This window comes from Panthera tigris, chromosome B4 (genome assembly GCF_018350195.1).
Source record: "Panthera tigris isolate Pti1 chromosome B4, P.tigris_Pti1_mat1.1, whole genome shotgun sequence".
NCBI classification, from domain to species: domain Eukaryota; kingdom Metazoa; phylum Chordata; class Mammalia; order Carnivora; family Felidae; genus Panthera; species Panthera tigris.
In genome coordinates, this window is record NC_056666.1 from 36,839,019 (window position 1) to 36,855,698 (window position 16,680).

The 16,680-nt window shown below is 52.5% G+C and overlaps 1 protein-coding gene across 1 annotated transcript in view; it reads right to left on the reverse strand.

Annotated features, from left to right (window-relative positions):
• B4GALNT3 (beta-1,4-N-acetyl-galactosaminyltransferase 3) overlaps positions 1–16,680 on the reverse strand; it is a 101,757-nt gene that overhangs the window by 4,123 nt on the left and 80,954 nt on the right. The window contains exons 6-21 of the mRNA XM_042993669.1: positions 14,446–14,541; positions 13,853–13,943; positions 13,369–13,469; positions 12,757–12,824; positions 11,047–11,125; positions 10,854–10,920; positions 8,802–8,945; positions 7,903–8,012; positions 6,858–6,958; positions 6,510–6,571; positions 5,040–5,835; positions 2,786–3,105; positions 1,973–2,126; positions 1,641–1,713; positions 1,075–1,228; positions 340–466 (exon numbers count right to left, since the gene is read on the reverse strand). Coding sequence (XP_042849603.1) covers positions 340–466; positions 1,075–1,228; positions 1,641–1,713; positions 1,973–2,126; positions 2,786–3,105; positions 5,040–5,835; positions 6,510–6,571; positions 6,858–6,958; positions 7,903–8,012; positions 8,802–8,945; positions 10,854–10,920; positions 11,047–11,125; positions 12,757–12,824; positions 13,369–13,469; positions 13,853–13,943; positions 14,446–14,541 — 2,543 coding nt within the window. The remainder of the gene's footprint in view (positions 1–339; positions 467–1,074; positions 1,229–1,640; positions 1,714–1,972; positions 2,127–2,785; positions 3,106–5,039; positions 5,836–6,509; positions 6,572–6,857; positions 6,959–7,902; positions 8,013–8,801; positions 8,946–10,853; positions 10,921–11,046; positions 11,126–12,756; positions 12,825–13,368; positions 13,470–13,852; positions 13,944–14,445; positions 14,542–16,680) is intronic.

Sequence of the window (16,680 nt, forward strand, 5' to 3'; positions counted from 1 at the left end):
CTCCAATTCGGGAGAATGCAGCCATATTCTCCCACAGCACCTTGCTGTGCTTTACCCTGACAGCATACCATGTGCTTTAATTTCCATGCCAACCCTGTGACACAGGCAGAGGCAGTATCATCCCTTCTAATACATACAGAACTGAGTCTCGGCCAGGCAGGTAATGTGACCCCCAGTAAGTGGTGGGGCTTCCTTTGAGTACAGTGCTCTTTACCTACATATCAGGAGTCTGCAGCCCAGGGGGCCGGGACACCATCCGTCTAGCCCTATTCCCTCCCCAGAGCACCTGATGGGATGGGATCCAAGCACGTCCCTCAGATGCCCTCCTTTCCCAGTCACCTGTCCAGCAGCTCCCAGTCTTCCCCACCCCAGCGATCTCGGAACTCCTTGGTGTTCATGCCCCCGATTCTGTCCAGGTCTGACTTGTAGATGCCGAGCAGTCCAAACCCATTCACCTCCCAGTAGCCTGTGAACAGACAAGAATCCCCCGGTGAGATGAGCCAGGGGCCAGGAGGAAGCAATGAAGGCCTCTAGGCTGCATTCCCAGAGCCTTCTCTGAAAGACAGAGGATGGGGTGCCTGAGGCTGAAAGCTGTCTCGTTTGAACAAGTCCCTTGCCTGTTCTGGGGGGAAGCCCCCCGACGCTAACGTTCAGGGGCCAATGGAAGCAGCGGTCCTAAAAGGGAAGGACCATGGGCTCTACAACAGGATCTGATAGCAGCAGTCACTAGAGGCACAGCCCAGTGCACCTTCCTTATTTGTTTCCCTCTCCAGAGGCAGGGAGCCTGTCTTTCCATTTTTTTTCCATCTGCACAGGGCATAGAGTCTGGCACACAGTAAACGTCTGGTGAAGGGAGAAAGGAAGATGGGGAGGAAATGTTCATCGTTGCCGCTGCTGTGGCCATGAGCACAGCCCTCAGGCACCTCTCTGGTGGACCATCCAATGGGCAGAAGCAGCAGGCAGGGGGTGGGGATGCTGTCATGGCATGGTTGACATGGTTGTTTCCAGCTCTGGGATGAAGAACCAAGGCCAGAGAGGACTTTCCTACCCTCCCCAGCCCAGGGCAGAGCTCACCCTCAGGCCACTGGGGGGTGGCCCCGCAGTGCAGCCTCATCACCATGGGGGCAAAGGCCATCTTGCCCTCTACACAGTGCTTCCGGATGGTATCGATGATTCCAGCTGGGAAGTGGATGTGGAGGTCACATAGGAAGATGATGCTGTGTGGGTCCTGGGGACAAATTGGGGAGGGTCAGTAGACCCTACGGACCAGGGCTCAGAGGTCAGGCCACTCCCTAAAACGATCCTTAGGTCCTTCCCATTTGAATAATGGACAAATTTCCATAATACAAACTGTTGGGCAGATTTCCATAGTACTGGGTACCAGAGTGCAGTTCTCAGAGTCAGAGAATGAGTTCTGATGCCTTCCCTCCACAATGTACGAACTGCAAGGACTCAGGACAAATGCTCCAGTGTCATTTGTTCAGTCCTACCCTGGCACTGGCCCTGCCCCATAGCAGAGTGGAACGTCCGTGTCCTCATTCCCTCCCGCTGTGAGGAGCTGACTACCGCACGTATCCCAAATGTCTCCTCCTCTTAACCAATCTGTAACCACGTCTCCAGAGCCCCTCCCAGGTTATTACCTTCACCAGGTCTATGCCAGCCTGAAGCCCAGCTGAACGCTCAAAGTTTCCACTTAGCTTCATGTACTGGTAGCTGCAGGGAGAAGAGAGGAGGGAAGGGCAGAGTATCAGGGCTCAGCAGCAATGATCCCTGGAGGAAGCCAGCAGGCATGGAGGAGGGATGATGCGTGCTCCTGGGATGGGATTATGGGCAGGTGAGTCCTCTGGAGAAAGCCAGAGATTGGGACTCAGGAAAGCCAGGTGGGACTTCGGGCTCTGCCAAGGACCCAGCAGTCCTGAGACTTCAGAAAGCAGGTGGCTAAGGCCGTGTGCTGGCCAGGGAACCTCCTCACCTCCGCAGCTTGGACCTTTTTAGGGCCATCTCGACGTCCATGTCCCCACTGCTATAGTCCGTGATGATGATATTGAAGTGTGGGTCACCGGTGACCTGGAACAGCTTTTCCATGTCTCCAATGAATTGCTGTACCCAACGCGCCTGGTTCTTTACTGCCATGGTGGGCAACAGAGAGAAAGAAGCGATAATGCAAAGAAAGGCATCCCCACTGCCAGCTCCTACATGAGTCAGGACCCTATCAGACCTCCGCTTAGGGGTAATACAACTATGGAACCCACCCGCAATGCAGCAGGGAGGCGGAAGGTGGAGGGAGAGCTCACCGGTGAAAGGGGGCTCTATACCCTGCTGCCTACAGAGCCTCCAGGCAGGGCCCCATGGAAAAGCCTTGGACGGGGCTTGTCCTCAGCTCTCCTAGTCACCCGATCATGCTGTCTCACTGTTATCTGCCCATCCTATTATCACCCTAGCCCACAGTTACACATGTCTGTTACGTGCTCCCCTTTTCCACTATAAAAACCAGGTAACCCCCTCTATGTCTTATTCCCCAGAGTAGTTGCAAACCCCAGTACAACAATCTGGCCATGATTGCACCCAACCCCGAAACCTGTTATAATAGGAGAGCAACTGGCCCGAGAGTCAGCATCTTTTCCAACGCCAACACTCAGTCACGTGATCTTGGGTCCTCAACTGTAAGGTGGCCTCTCCCACAGGTTCTTATGAGATCAAATCAGTGAGCAGAGACCTGGGTGCTCACGGTTACTTTTAGGATCCCCACTCTGCTGATAATGGCCGGGCTCTGCTTGAGGCTCACCAGGCACAACGAAGTGGACCACGGCTCGGTGATTCCAGGAGAAGCCCTGGGGCCAACACAGCTTGGGCTCTGGGGCCCGGACATTCAAGACATGTCTCCGGCGGTTGTGTGAGCCCCAAACCAGGCCCTGCAGGTTCCGGGCCTCGACCTCTTCCCCACCAGCTGGATCGATGCCCTGCCAGCCTCGTGTAGACACATACTCGGAGAGCCGCACTGGGCGCTGGCCTTGTTCCAGCAGCTCAAGCTCCAGGAGGTAGCGACCTCCACGTAGCTGGTCCTGGCGCTTCTCCACGTTCACAATTCGCTGCAGTTGGTACTTCCTGTGGCAGAAAGGGTGGGCAGCTTGAGTAATTCCTTCCCCTACTGTGGGGGTAACATGGTGTGGTAGAAGCCTGTAAGGCCAGTGGTCAGGAGACCCTGGTTTTTGTCCTGGCGATGCCTTTGGCTAAGATGCTTATACCAGGGGGTGCTAGTAGAGCATGCAACTTGATCTCAGGGTCATGAGTTCAAGGCCCAGGTTGGGTGTAGAACTTAAGAAATAAGAAAAGAAAGAAAGAGAGGGACAGAGAGAAAGAAAGAACAAATTTACACCAGATGCTTAATCTCTAGTGTTCACTGCCTCCATCTTTAAAAATGTACCTAATTGACCTTGGATGATCTCTAAAGTCTGTTATAGCTCTAAGATCCTAAGTATGTAAGGTGAATGTGTGTCCTTCAGAAACTGACCCTCATTAATAAAATACTCTGCTCAGAGTACATAAGACACATGGATTATCAGATAAATGTTGATTGGTTGGCTCAATATCATTAGTCACTAGGGAAATGCAAATCCAAACCATAAAGCGATACCATTTCACACACTTTAGGATGGTTAATGAATTAATTTCTTAATTAAAATGTTTATTTTTGAAAGAGAGTGAGAGAGACAGAGAGCGAGCAGGGGAGGGGCAGAGAGAGACAGAGACACAGAATCCAAATCAGGCTATAGGCTCTGAGCTGTCAGCATAGAGCCTGAGGCGGGGCTCAAACTCACAAGCTGTGAGATTATGACCTGGGCCAAAGTTGGATACTTAACCGACTGAGCCACACAGTCGCCCCTATTTATTTATTTTGAGAGAGACAGAGCACACAAGCAGGGGAGGGACAGAGAGAGAGGGAGAGAGAGAGAGAGAGAGAATGGCAAAGCCTAATGCGTGGCTCAATCCCACAAACCGTGAGACCAACACATGAGCCAAGATCAAGAGTCGGTGACTCAACCGACTGAGCTACCCAGGCGCCCCCCACCTCAATGGCTATTTTAAAGAAAGGAAGATAACAAGCGTTGACAAAGATGTAGAGAAATTGAAACCACTGATGGGAATGAAAAATGGTGCAGCTGATTTGGAAAAGAGATTGGCAGTTTCTCAAAATGTTAAACAGAGTTACTGTAAAAGTCAGCAGTTCTACTCCTAGGTATATCCCCAAGAGAACTGAAAACATGCTGACACAAAAATTTGCCCATCAATGTATTCATAATAGTCCCACAGTGGAAGCAACCCAAATGTCAATCAACTGACAAATGGACACACAATCCATGGCATAGTCACGCAGCGGAATATTATGCAGCTGTACAAAAGAATAAAGTACTCAATACATTCTACAATATGAATAAGCTAAGTGCAAGAAACCAGAAAAAAAAGGCCACATATTACACAGTTCCATTTACATGAAATGACTATTATAGGTAAATCTGTAGCAGAAGAGAGTCGAGTAGTGGTTGCCAGGGACTGAGAGGAGGGAGAAACGGAAGTCATGCTAACAGGTACAGAGTGTCTTTTACAAGGGATGAAAATGATAGGAATCATAGTGGTGATGGTTGCATAGCATTATGAATATACCTAAAAACCACCAAATTGTACACTCTAAAACTACACTGTAAAACGGTACATTAAATAGTACGTGAATTCTATCTCAATTAAAAGAATGCTGATTGGTTAAATGAACGAATGAACAAACAAAGAAGTAAGGCCATGCTTGCTGCCCTAGCCCTTGTAGCCCATACCTGGGGTCTTGTCTCTTTTAGCCTCAGTTTTGCCTGATGGTGGGACAAAGACCTGACGGGTACACCTCATTCTCAGGGACGGGGGGGTCCCAGGTGCTTGATCTTCCACGGAGCCTGCCGCAGGGGACCGTGCTACAGCCCCCAGGTCCCTGCCCCCAGGCCAGCTGGCTGCGCGAGCCCCAGCCCCGGTCCCAGAAGAGCCCTTTACCTTACCCCCGGCTCCTCTGGTTGAGCTTCTTCAGGAAGACGCGTGTGACCTCGAGAGCCTCCTGCTCTGGAAGCAGCAGGTTGCCAGACGTGTTACAGTTCAGATCGATCCAGTCAGTCCGCAGGGCTTGGAAGTCCAGGTTCCGAGCACTGAAGGTCTGGTCCCAGCTGACCACAGGGTCAAACATGGGCATGTATTCGAACACCTCACTCACATCCTCCTCCTCTTCCTCTTCCTCCCCCTCTTCTTCTCCTTCTGCCTGTCCTTCCTGGCCTGCAGCTACCACCACCTCTCCCTCCCCGGGCCAACCCCTCCGGGGGGCTGGAAGCTCCATCCTGTCCCCCCTTCTCTGCTCTGCAATGTATGTCTCAACTTGATTCAGCCACTGGGATTGCCCTAGCGTCTTCCTGGGGCTGTCACCAGTGGGCCTGGGCCCCTTGACTTGAGGCGGGTTCCCTGCCAGATGCCCCGGAGGCCACTTCTCAGAGGGAGGGGGATCTTGGCTGAGCCCAGGGCTGGGTCTTCTGCCCTGCTTCTCTGGGGGCTGGACTGGGACATCACTGGTCCTCACAGGGAAGGGAGCTGTGGAGTTCCTCTTGGAAAAGGGTGCCAGTGGACTCTCCCAGGGCTGAGCCAGGAGTTTCCGCAGGCTTCGGAGGCGGTAGTCAGTGACATCCTGCCCAGGGGTGAAGGTGGGCACTGGTTTTCCCTCTGGCATCCTGGCATTCTGGTCATTGGAGTCAAGGGTCTCCTCCACTGCTTCTCCATATTGGGATTCTTCTAGAAGGCCTTCCTTGAAACCTGTCGTTAATAACAACCATTCCTCACATTGGAGTTGCTAACCTTTCCCAAACGAGATATACAAGATAGCTATTGATCATCTGTATAACACACCAAGGAGTTTCAGATGGGGACGGCATCTGGGCTCTGCTATTCACTCACTTATTTATTGTGTGACCTGGGGTGAGTTACCAACCTCAACTAACTCATTTCTTCCTTCGTGTAAAGGGAATAATAGCCCATCTTCCATAGGGTTGTTGTGAAGATGGAGTGACATAAAATACACAAGGTGCCTAGCAGGTGCCTGACACTTGTAGGACCCAACAAATGGCCCTGGACGTGCCCTAATCCCTCAGGAAGGAGGGCCACGGGAGACAGTGCTTCTTTATAGCAGACTTCTCCAGTGAGGTGCCAGGGACAGCGATGCCCTCAAGCAGTCCAAGGAATCTCCTCCAGGGCTCTAAATCTCCTCAAGCTGACTGCAGCATGCTGTTAAAAACAGTGTCATTTTCTACCGGTATGGAGAAGGTAGGAGTACCACTCTCTACTCCTTTGGGCTGGAGGAGGGGCTGTGCTGTGTGGTTTGGATTTTAAGCTCCTCAGGGGCAGGGCTGGCATGGTCTGAACTTCCCCTAGAAACAGACCATGGTCACCCCTCCCGGCCTGACCTGGAAGCCTCAGCTGTCACTCTGTACCTGGCTGCTCCAGCTTCTGCTTCTCAGGCTGGTCCATCTTGATGTACTCCTGAAAGCTGAACCTGTAGGAGGAAGGCAGAGGTAGACTGGCCCCCGGTGCCCTGCAGGCTCGTGAGTGAGGCTCTGCCTGAAGCCCCGCAGCAATATGGAGTCATGCCCGGGACTAGGGTGCAGGAAGAAGGCTGGGCAAGAGAGTGTGTGTGTGTGTGAGTGTGTGGCGCGCCCAGGAAGGCCCAAGTCTCCTTGGCCTGGAAGAACATTTGTGTCCCCTCTGGTCCATGAAGCTCTACTGGCTTTTGCAGAACCCATCCATAAGGTCATTTCCTTACTCCATTCAGTGTCACTCACCTGTCCTGGTAGTATGAGTTTTCCTGGTAGAAGCATTTATTGTGGGTCTCCATGTGGCTCAAGCGGGTGTAGTCATTGGGGTAAACGAAGGACAGATGAACCTGGAGGCAGAGAAAGAAGCAGCAGGAATAAGAGCCCAGGATCCTGGTAAGAAATCAGCTAACCAGGATTAAGCCTGCCCCTGGCCAGGACCACCTAGGGCTCCTAGGGACTGGTGAGGGGAAGAAGGGCTGCTCTGAGCTCTGAATTTGTTATGCAGACCGGGATTCCATTCCACTCTTTAGGCCTCCTCTCCTGGGCTCTCTGGACCAAGCATAAGCCCCGATTCAAGCTTCCTGGTGCATACATACCTCATCTCCTATCTTAGCTCCTTCTCCCCAGCTACAGCCAGGACCATCCTCTTCTCCTTCTGCCATCTTATCCTCTCCTACAACCTCTAACCTTTACCTGCAATGTCCCACAGTCCCCTTTTGTCATTCATTCCATTGCTTTCGACCCTCTTAAATAGCTTAAGGCAATGTCACCCACAAACATCTCAGTTCAACCTCACCCATTCTCTGACCTTGGGGAGGACTTCTAATCATCTCTAGATCTGGATAAGTAGTGTGCATTCTGCCTCTACAGTTTCTACTAGGGCTACAGGCTCTCTAGAGCTAACCTCCCATCCATAGTTCACTTTCCCCCAGTGCCTTGTCTATGAGTTTATTAACTACTGCTGGCTCATAGCCCAGTAGGTCAGACCCGGGCAGGACTGTATGGCCCAAGGAGCAGAGAATATAGGAAGCATCGGGCCACCCCACCTCATGTCATCACTGTTGCCGAGTTGGTGTGGGGGCTTCCCAAGGCAGAGCCTTACAGGGTGGTCCCATGGGTGAGAGAGGCAACCGGGAACGCAAGTGCTCCCAGCCCAGGGACCTGTGAGGACATCCCGTCTGCTGCCATGTGGCATGGGGAGGAGGAAGAGTCAGCCCCGGCACCCCTCCATCTCAGCCACAGGCAGCAAGCCCTCTGGATCCTGCCCCCACTGGCCAGCCCCAAGACTTACAAAGCGGAGTCCCTGGTAGCGCTGCAGGGGGAGCCCATCCACCAGGTAGCTGGGTTTGTAGGGACAATCAGGCAGGACATGGCGGAGATGAGCCTTGGGAATCAGAGGCACTGAGGACAGTAAGGGAAGAGGGGTGAGGGTGGGGACGGGAGCCTGGAATGGGCTGGCTTAGAGCCAGGAAGGCACTCGGCTGAGGAGGAGGGCCGAAGGCTTCTGCTCTGAGAAAACACCTTTTTGTATTTGCTCGTGGCAGTAGTGGGCAGAGACCACGTCCATCAGCTGAGGCTGCCAAACCAAGGCTGGCACCACTTTCTGGGGTGGGTGCATTCAAGGAGCACCTTGGAGGCCAAGGATTCAGACACGGTCCCTGGTTCAAGGTACAGCACAGTACTGGGACTGCTGTACTGGGCTAACCTCAGTAAAGGTTTAGAAACATCCAAGAGGCCACAAAGTCTCACCCTAGTGTAGTGCCAATAACTGAATTTCCTCCCAGTTGTTATGGGACTTGGTCATCTTTAAAAATGTAAATTCTCCCAAGAGTTGACAACTCCAGCACCTCGGTGGGAACAGATTTCTCTCACTGGATTCAAAGAGTTGTGATCCCCTAAGAAACTATGACATATGGAATTGTGGAGGCATGCACAGGGGATTTCTGGGCTCCAGTTCTATTTCCTGTCCTGGGAGGTGGTTACACAATGTTGGTTCTGTAATGATTTGTATAACTATAAAATTGTACATATATATTTTTTGTTATATTTTACACTACATAAGGGGAAAAAATGACTCTTTGACTTTTGGGATACTGTGCTAGAAGTGACAAGTCTCCCAAGTTGCCTCCCACTAAACCTGGCAGAGTACCGTCCCCAGACTGGATGACAAGAATGCGGCCGAGGCCTTACCTCGATAGAGGGTGTCCCGAGGGTCCGGTCGCAGCATGTCTGCAAGGGGCTGCTCATCTCTAGGAAGAGTGTCTGGGGACCCTACATGGCTGGCTGCTGTCTGAGGGATGTGGCCCACGTCATCCATCCTTAGGACTGTCTCGTCTGGGCCCAGGGAGAAAAGAACAGAAAGCAGCTGTGAGTCCTGGGGCAAACCAAAGTCAGGCCCCTGCCCCTCTGAGGGGCTGAGTGCAGGCTTCTGTATCCCCCAGGGGCAGTATGGGGTGTGCATGATCCCTCTCCCTTGTTAGCCCTGCTCCCTCACAAGTTGTGGCTTCAGCTACTGATCTCCCTTAGAGCCACCCCACCAGCCCCATGGCTAGCACATACCACAGTGTATATGGGAAAAAGACAGCTTTCTGCTGGAAATTTGTCACTGTAAGTATGCCTCATTTATTTAACAAATGCATCTATAGCATTTACTAAATAACAAAACAGGCACTATTCTAAGCATCTTATAAATATCAAACCATTCAATCTTTATAAGCACCATAAGACTTATGTACTTCGTAATTATTCCTATTTTATAGACAAAGAACTTTGGGAAAGAGAATCTAAAGCATTTGCCAGAGATCACACAACTGATTAAGTGGCAAAGCTGAATTTGAACATAGGCTATGTCGTCCCTGCCGCAGACAGGTCAGCCATGCCCCCCCCCCCCATGGGCAGGGCACCCCCCACCCCCCACCCCTGCCCCCGGCATTCTGCACAGCTCACTCATCATCTCCTGGTATTTTCTCTCTTTTGTTTTAATTTTGAGAGAAAGAGACAGATAGAGAATACACACAGGAGGGGCAGAAAATGAGGGAGAGAGAGACAATCCCAAGGAGGTTCCATGCTGTCAACACAGAGCCCAACTAGGGGCTTGAACTCACAAAACCATGAGATCATGACCTGAGCTGAAACCAAGAGTCAGACGCTTAAACAACTGAGCCGCCCAGACGGTCCATCCTCCTGGTATTCTCATCTCCAAGTGGGCCAGGCTTACTCCTTCCCTTTTCTCACTGCCCTGGGGACGGGTTGCTTGTCCTTGCTCCCTGCCTCCTGGATTCATTTGTCTACAGCCCCAGGTAGAGCTCTCCTTCTGTACCCAAGGCTGGGTGCCTCTGGCTCATCTCACTAGTTTCTCCCCTAAACTTTGGTATGGGCCTCTTTCTTCTCATCTCACATTGCATCTATGGATTCTAGCTCTCCCTTCTTCCTCTTGCACCAATTCAGCAGCTCACAACCTGCCCCTCTGCCTTGACCTTGACTTTGTGGCCTCCTGCTTTACTCACCAGCAACCTCCTCCCACCTGCCTTGCCCATTCCATACTGCCTCCCCTCCCCCGCCCATCACCATCTGGGAACCCAGGCCTCCCCGGCCTGTCCCCATCCTGCCCTCCTTCTCTCTCACACACTTCCCACTGCCTTCCCAGTCTCCTCCCAGCACTTGGCTTGTCCTTCTCCCCTTAGGGTTCTGGCCCTGCCTGCTCTTCCTACACCCAGGCCCAGTGATTTCTCAGTGGGGCCTGCAGATAGGAGTCTTGCTGAGGAAATCATGAACAATTCACAGTACAACTGAAGAGTTCATTTACTGTGAATTTAAAGCAGGTGAGAAAGTTTCTTTAGCTCTGGTCATGGCTTTGCAAAGAACCATGGTTCCCTCATCTGTGAAATAGGAAACTGTCTCACTCAGAGGTTTCTCATCTGGAGTGAGCCTCATGGTCTCTGGATGCCCTTGAAATCGTACACAAAATATTGTGCATGGATGGGTAAGGGCATTTTTCTGGGGTGAGGTCGCAGTGAGCTTCCAGCAGGTTCTCAGAGTCCCTGACCCCTGAGACTTAAGGACCTCTGACCTTAGGGTCCCTTTAAGTTCTGTTCCTTGTTCTGAGCCCCCTTCACACCCACATTCCAAGCATCTTGAGCTTTAGCCTGCACCCCTCCCCTGACCGAAGCCCCCTGTGGACTGAGCCCCACGTGTTGGTGCCAGCTCGCCTCTGTGTCCACGCGAGGAGCAGAGCCTACTCACTTGTGAAGAGGGACAGGGAAGGGGAGTCAATAATGCTGAACTTGGCTCCAGGGTCATTCCGTCGCCACTGGAAGAGGAGAGAGGGCAGATGCAGAGGGCTGGAGGTAGCTGGATTTCAAAAAGGGTTCAAGGGACAAGGGGCGAGGAGTGGCTCAGAGCTGAGCTAGGAGGGCAGGAGCAGCAGAGCCCTCACCGCGACTTCCACGTGATCGGTGCCCTCGTCATTCTGCTTGTGCAGCACCTCGAAGTAGTACCTCTGGGAGGCTGCCAGGCTGGCAGGAGAGAGCAGAGAAACAAAAGGCTATCTTCTCGGGCCGTGTTGTCACCCCTCTGACCCACTCTTCTGCCATACCAACACCAGCTCCCACCTTGCTCCCACCCCTGCCCCCCCCATATCTTCTCCTTGTCCTCTCTTTGTTCACAGAATCCCAGGAGCTTTGCTTTTAATGCTGGCCTGGAGTCCCCACGCTACTGCTTACCCACAGTGTGACCTTACTTTTCTCTTCTCTAAGATGGCGGTAATAACAGTACATACTTCATAGGATAATCATGAGAATCAAAGGACATAGACATCTCCCTCAACTTATGATAGGGTTATATCCTAATAAACCCACTGTAAGTTGAAAATATTGGAAGTCAAAAATGAATTTAATACACCTAACCTACCGAACAATATAGCCCACCTTGAACGCACTCAGAACACTTGCATTAGCCTACAGTTGGGCAAGATCATCTGACACAAAGCCTATTTATAATGAAGTGTTGAATATCCCATGTAAGTTACTGAATGGAAGTAAAAAACAGCATGCCTGTACGGGTTCAGGTTATGCGTGTATTTGTTGTTGACCCTGCGAACACATGGCTGACTGGGAGCTGAGGCTCACGGCCACTGCCCAGCATCACGAGACACTGCTGTGCCCTGTATCACTAGCCCGAATAAAGACCCAAATTCAAAATCTGAAGTACCGTGTCCACTGAACACATATCACTTCTGCAACATCGTAAAGTTGAACAAACGTAAGTCTAGCCATCTGTAATAATAGAGTTGATACTGTGTGCTAGACACGTTCTAAGTGTTTCATGTATACTAACTCGCTTAATTCTTGTTTACAGATGAGAACACTGAGGCACAGAAATGTTGGGTAATTGCCAAAAGTCACTGAGGTGGTAAGTGGTGGAGCTGGGATTTGGATCTAGGCAGTCTTGCTTTGGGGTCCATGACTCTAGCTGCTTCACTCAGTTACAGGTAAAGTGCTCACCACAGAGACTGGCGCATAGCAAGCGCTCTTGGCAAGCTAGACTGTCTTACTGTTATCAGCCTCGCTATTATCACCATCAAGCCCATACGTGTTCTCGCCTGTGTGTGCAGGCCACCAGGTGGCACTGTGAAGTTGGGCTAAGTCCCCCTGCCAGCATGTTAAAGCAATTCCAGCCACTACTGGCTGCGAAAGGCCTTGTTTCCCTCCAGTCTACCAAGGGATCACTGTGATGAGGAACTTTCTGCAGCACAGGCAGAGCAGCCGGTGTCCAGGCTGTACCGCTGCGGACATTCCCAGGGATGGAGCAAATGGGAAGGTCAAGGACTGGGAGAAGAGAGACCTATTTTGTTTTCTAGTCCTGAGTGTCACTAGATAGCTGTGTGACTTTCATTAAGTGACACCCCTCTCAGAGCTTCAGTTTCCCCATCTGTAAAATGAGGAAGGATGGACCAAATGGCTTCTCAGTCAAAGACTTCATCTATCAGAACGCAGGAGTGCCTGGGCACACTGAACTCTGGAATAAGGAAGGCTGGATAGTGGGAGGGGGTGACTGGGCTCCTTGACTCTGATTTGGCCTCAGCGCTTGAGGTAGGCTGGGTTTTTTTTCTCCTGCTCACAGGAACCTCATGAGACTCCCTACTCACCTCACTGGCTTGGAAATTTGACTCCGAAATTTCCCAAACTCTCCAGGGGCAGTCCACTCTTTTCCAGTCTAGAGGTGTGGGGAGAGTGGAAAGAGAAGGAAGGAAGAAGACAAAAAATATGAAGAAAGGGAGGCAGTGAGTGAAGAGACAAGGAAGGAATGGGGAGAAAGGAGACAGGAGAGGAAAGAAGGGGGGTGAGGGGAGAGAAAACAGGAGAGGTAAGGGAAGTGACAGATGACACGGGCAAAAGCACCTCCACCCTTCCTAGAGGGTTCAGAGCAATCAGGCCCCAGGTGTGCCTCCTTGTCACCATGCTAAGGATGCTGGAACCCAGCAGGGGGTGGCCTAGTCCCTGCCCAGAGATGAATCTTCCTGAGGACTTTCTGTGGCCCCAGACTAACTCCTTACTCCTCCCCAGTTTACACCTCAGTTTATCCCTTTGTAAAATGGGGCAGTGATGAGAGGGAAGAGGCTTCCTTCCCACACCTTCTTCCCTGGCTGTCACACCAGAAAGACTAATGGTAATGAGGGTATCCTGATGCAGGCAGGTGTCTCTTCCATGACCTGGCTCCTGGGCCCAATGGGAGAGCTCTGGGGCTGGGCTGACCCTACCTTGCCCACACTGGCCAGCAGCTGAAGGCCTGACACTTGGTCATCACGGCTGAGCCAGAACTCTGCGTTGTCATCTGCAGCAATGGCAAACTGGATCTTCCCTGGGCAGTGGGGGAGAGAGTTCCAGATGAGAGCAAGAAGGGCATTGGCATAAAGGCCTGAAAGCCTATTTTATGTCTTAGCGATTACATTCTCTTCAGGGGACTTGAAGTGGGGTTCCTCATCCTAGGAGACCCCATGAGGATGGAGAAGACTCACAGGGAGAGACAAGCTATTCCAGACTCTGCAAATTAGGGAGGCAAGTGGCAACTGGATGATACCTCATGGGGACTAAATTCCCACCCACCCCCCCCCCAGTGATAGACTAACAGGGTCCAGGCAGCCTAGTGTGGACTTACTTCTCAGCTACAGGCTTATGTTCTCTGGGTACCATAAAGAACCTGGGGCAGGGAGCAGGAGGAGGGGACTTTGGGGCTGGCCTCACCATCGGTGAAGGGGTGCAGGTAGCCAAAGATGCGAAGGCCATAGTTGGTCCATTTGGGGGACACGGCCAGCTTCCTCAGGGTTGTGCGAATCTATACCAAGAAAGGGGAGGGAAACTGTTACTTAGATGAGAGAAGAGGAAACTGAAGAAATCAGGCCACTCAGGGCTGGTGGGAAGACCAGAAGGGAAGGAGACAGGAGGGACTGGAGTGTGACTTGGTGAGTAGAGTATAGGCAAGATTTCCACTCCTACTTGCTTCTTTGAGCATGTGATCTTGTACAGTGCGCAACCAGCCCAACTGTATGCGGTAGCTCTGGCTAAACCACATCACAGCCATAACGAGAGCCTAAAGCTGAAAAGATGCAGAAGATGGCAGAGAGAAATCAAAGGAATCCGTGGGATGAGAGCAAGGGTAATACCTGGAAAGGGGAAAAGAGGACCCAAGATATAAAGGAAAGAAAGTGAACCAGAAAAGAAGCCAGGAAGATGGAGACAGAAGATAGGGGGAGATGAGAGACAGAAGCGGGGCAGAGGGAGGGGAGAGGAGGAGGGTGTGGAGGGAGGAAAAAGAGGCACATCCAGCAAACACTCACATGGGGGTACAGTGGGAAGTGAAGGTTCCTCCTGAGCTGCTGAATAGAACTGCCACACCAGTCTTCAAACACATGCAGGTTGGCGCGGCCCTGGAACTGTATGGGGCAGAGAAGCAAGCGGGTGAGTGTGAGTACCCCAAACCTGTCCGGCTCTGCAGCTTGAGGAGGCACTAGCCACCACAGCCCCAGCCTGTTTTCCTCTCACTACTGAAGGTCACGGTCCACTTCAGTTCCATCCCATCCTTGACCCTGCAGCTTCTTTCTCGAACCTCCATCCCCATTGCCTAGCCCTGAGGCCCAGGTCTGTTTTTCTGGCCATGCTTGTGGCCACACACACATACACACACACACACACAGTCCCAGCTCTTTCCATGCAGGAAGGGGGCTGGTTTGCATTCCCCAGGCAAGGGGGAGTAATAGCCATGACAGAAAGGCATAGATGACAGAAAGAACTGGAAGGAGGCGCCAAGTTGGGGTTTCAGCTAAAGACTTGCTCTCTTCCCCTCCCCTTTCCCTTCTGCCTAATAGTAAGCTCCACAGCTGTCTGCCGGTGAAACCTTATCTACCCAGTAGTCTTCACGCTTCTGGCTCCCCTTGTGGGGAAGCAGCTGGGAAAACGCTGCAGGAGGTCTTTGGGGGCCCCATCCGGCAGGACGCCTCTGCCTCCAACTGCTCCCTCAGGAGCTGGAAGCCTCTCGCCCTGCCCAGCCTCTCCTGGCATAACTACCAGGGTGCCCGGACGTGGGCAACCCTGGAATGGTAGGAGCAGAGGATGTATGCTCTCTTCTCCTTGGCAGCGGCATCGGTGGAGGGGCAGAGATTGGGCCTGGAGGCCAGCAGCAGAGGGCCCCCTTCAGAAGAGAGGGACTTAGAGCCAGTGCTCTGAGTGGGTGGAAGAAGGGCTGGGAGTTTGAGTGGGGAGGGGAAGCATGGGGATCATGTCCCAATTTATCCTGACAAAGAGTTTCAGATTACCCCATCTCAGCAATTTTCTCCTCCCCCTCCCCCAGAGCTTAATCTCCAGGTTGTGGGAGGTGGGGCCTCAATTACTCTACACAAACAGGCCCTGCCCTTCCCTCCCCACTGTGGCCCATCAGATATCAAAATCTGAGCTGCCCTTAGGAAAACAGAGGAGGAAGGGACACCCAGACTGGAAGCCAGATGAAAGGAAGTGGCACATGGTCTTCGGCAAGCGATCTGGAGGGAGGGATGGTGGGGGGAGAACTCCTGCATGCCAATGCCAAAGATCTGAGGTGCGGGCTCTGAGGAAACGCTACCCCACAGCCAGACCCAGAAGGGACCCAAGAGAGCTCCCTGTCCGGTCAGCAGCCTGGCCCTTCCTGGGCACACTGGCCTGGTCAAAGCTAAGAGTGCAGGGCCTTGGGAAGCAGCCATCACTCCAGGGAATAGGAGTGGGGGGCTGGGATGGGTGGGAGAGAGAATGTGGGCTGGGTAGGTGGGGGGCGGGTTAAGGCTTCTTGGAAGGAAAGAATGAGGACATTGTGCTACTTCTGGGGAAATTCCTTAAGTCCAGTTTACAAGACTCAGTTGTCTCCTACCAATGACCTCCTCTCTGCCCCTCCCTGGGAGACTTTCAGGGCAGCGTGCTCAGACCCACAGCAAACTGCAGAGGGAGGGCATGCCACCAGAGTAATCTGTTGTGCTCAGCCAGGGGCCAGAGGCCACAGGGGGATTGGGCAGGGGAAGGAGGGAAGGAGGGGAAAAGGAAAGATTTGGGCTGGCCACCCCCACCCTCCCCCAGGGCCTTGACTTGCAGTACAGCAAAGTAGCCTGGGATGCTGCAGGCAATGGAAGGTGGGGCAGGTGGGGGTGTAGGAAGAGGACTGGCCCTCTCCTCTGAGGTCTAGGCCCTCATTCGGCATGAAGGCAGCCCTCAAGCCCTGCTTCACCCACTCTCAGGCTGTAGGTGGGGGCCTCTGAGGGACCAGTGGGCACCATCTTTCTCCCCAGGCCCAGCCTGGCAACCCCACCAGGATTTGTGTCTCTCCGAGTTTTGGAGACTTTGTATCTGGCAGGGATGAGGGACTCCAGCTCATCAGCACCGCCCTTTGCCCACTCTCTCCACTGTCCAGCAGGGGCTTAGGCCCAGGGAAGGACACTGGTTACCCTCGATCACCACAGTGTGTCCACAGCTAATGACGGATTCAGAACTTCCAGTTACAAGCAGTTGAAGAAAATATTTGTTGGAACCTTCTCGTTTTAGAGGTGAGAATA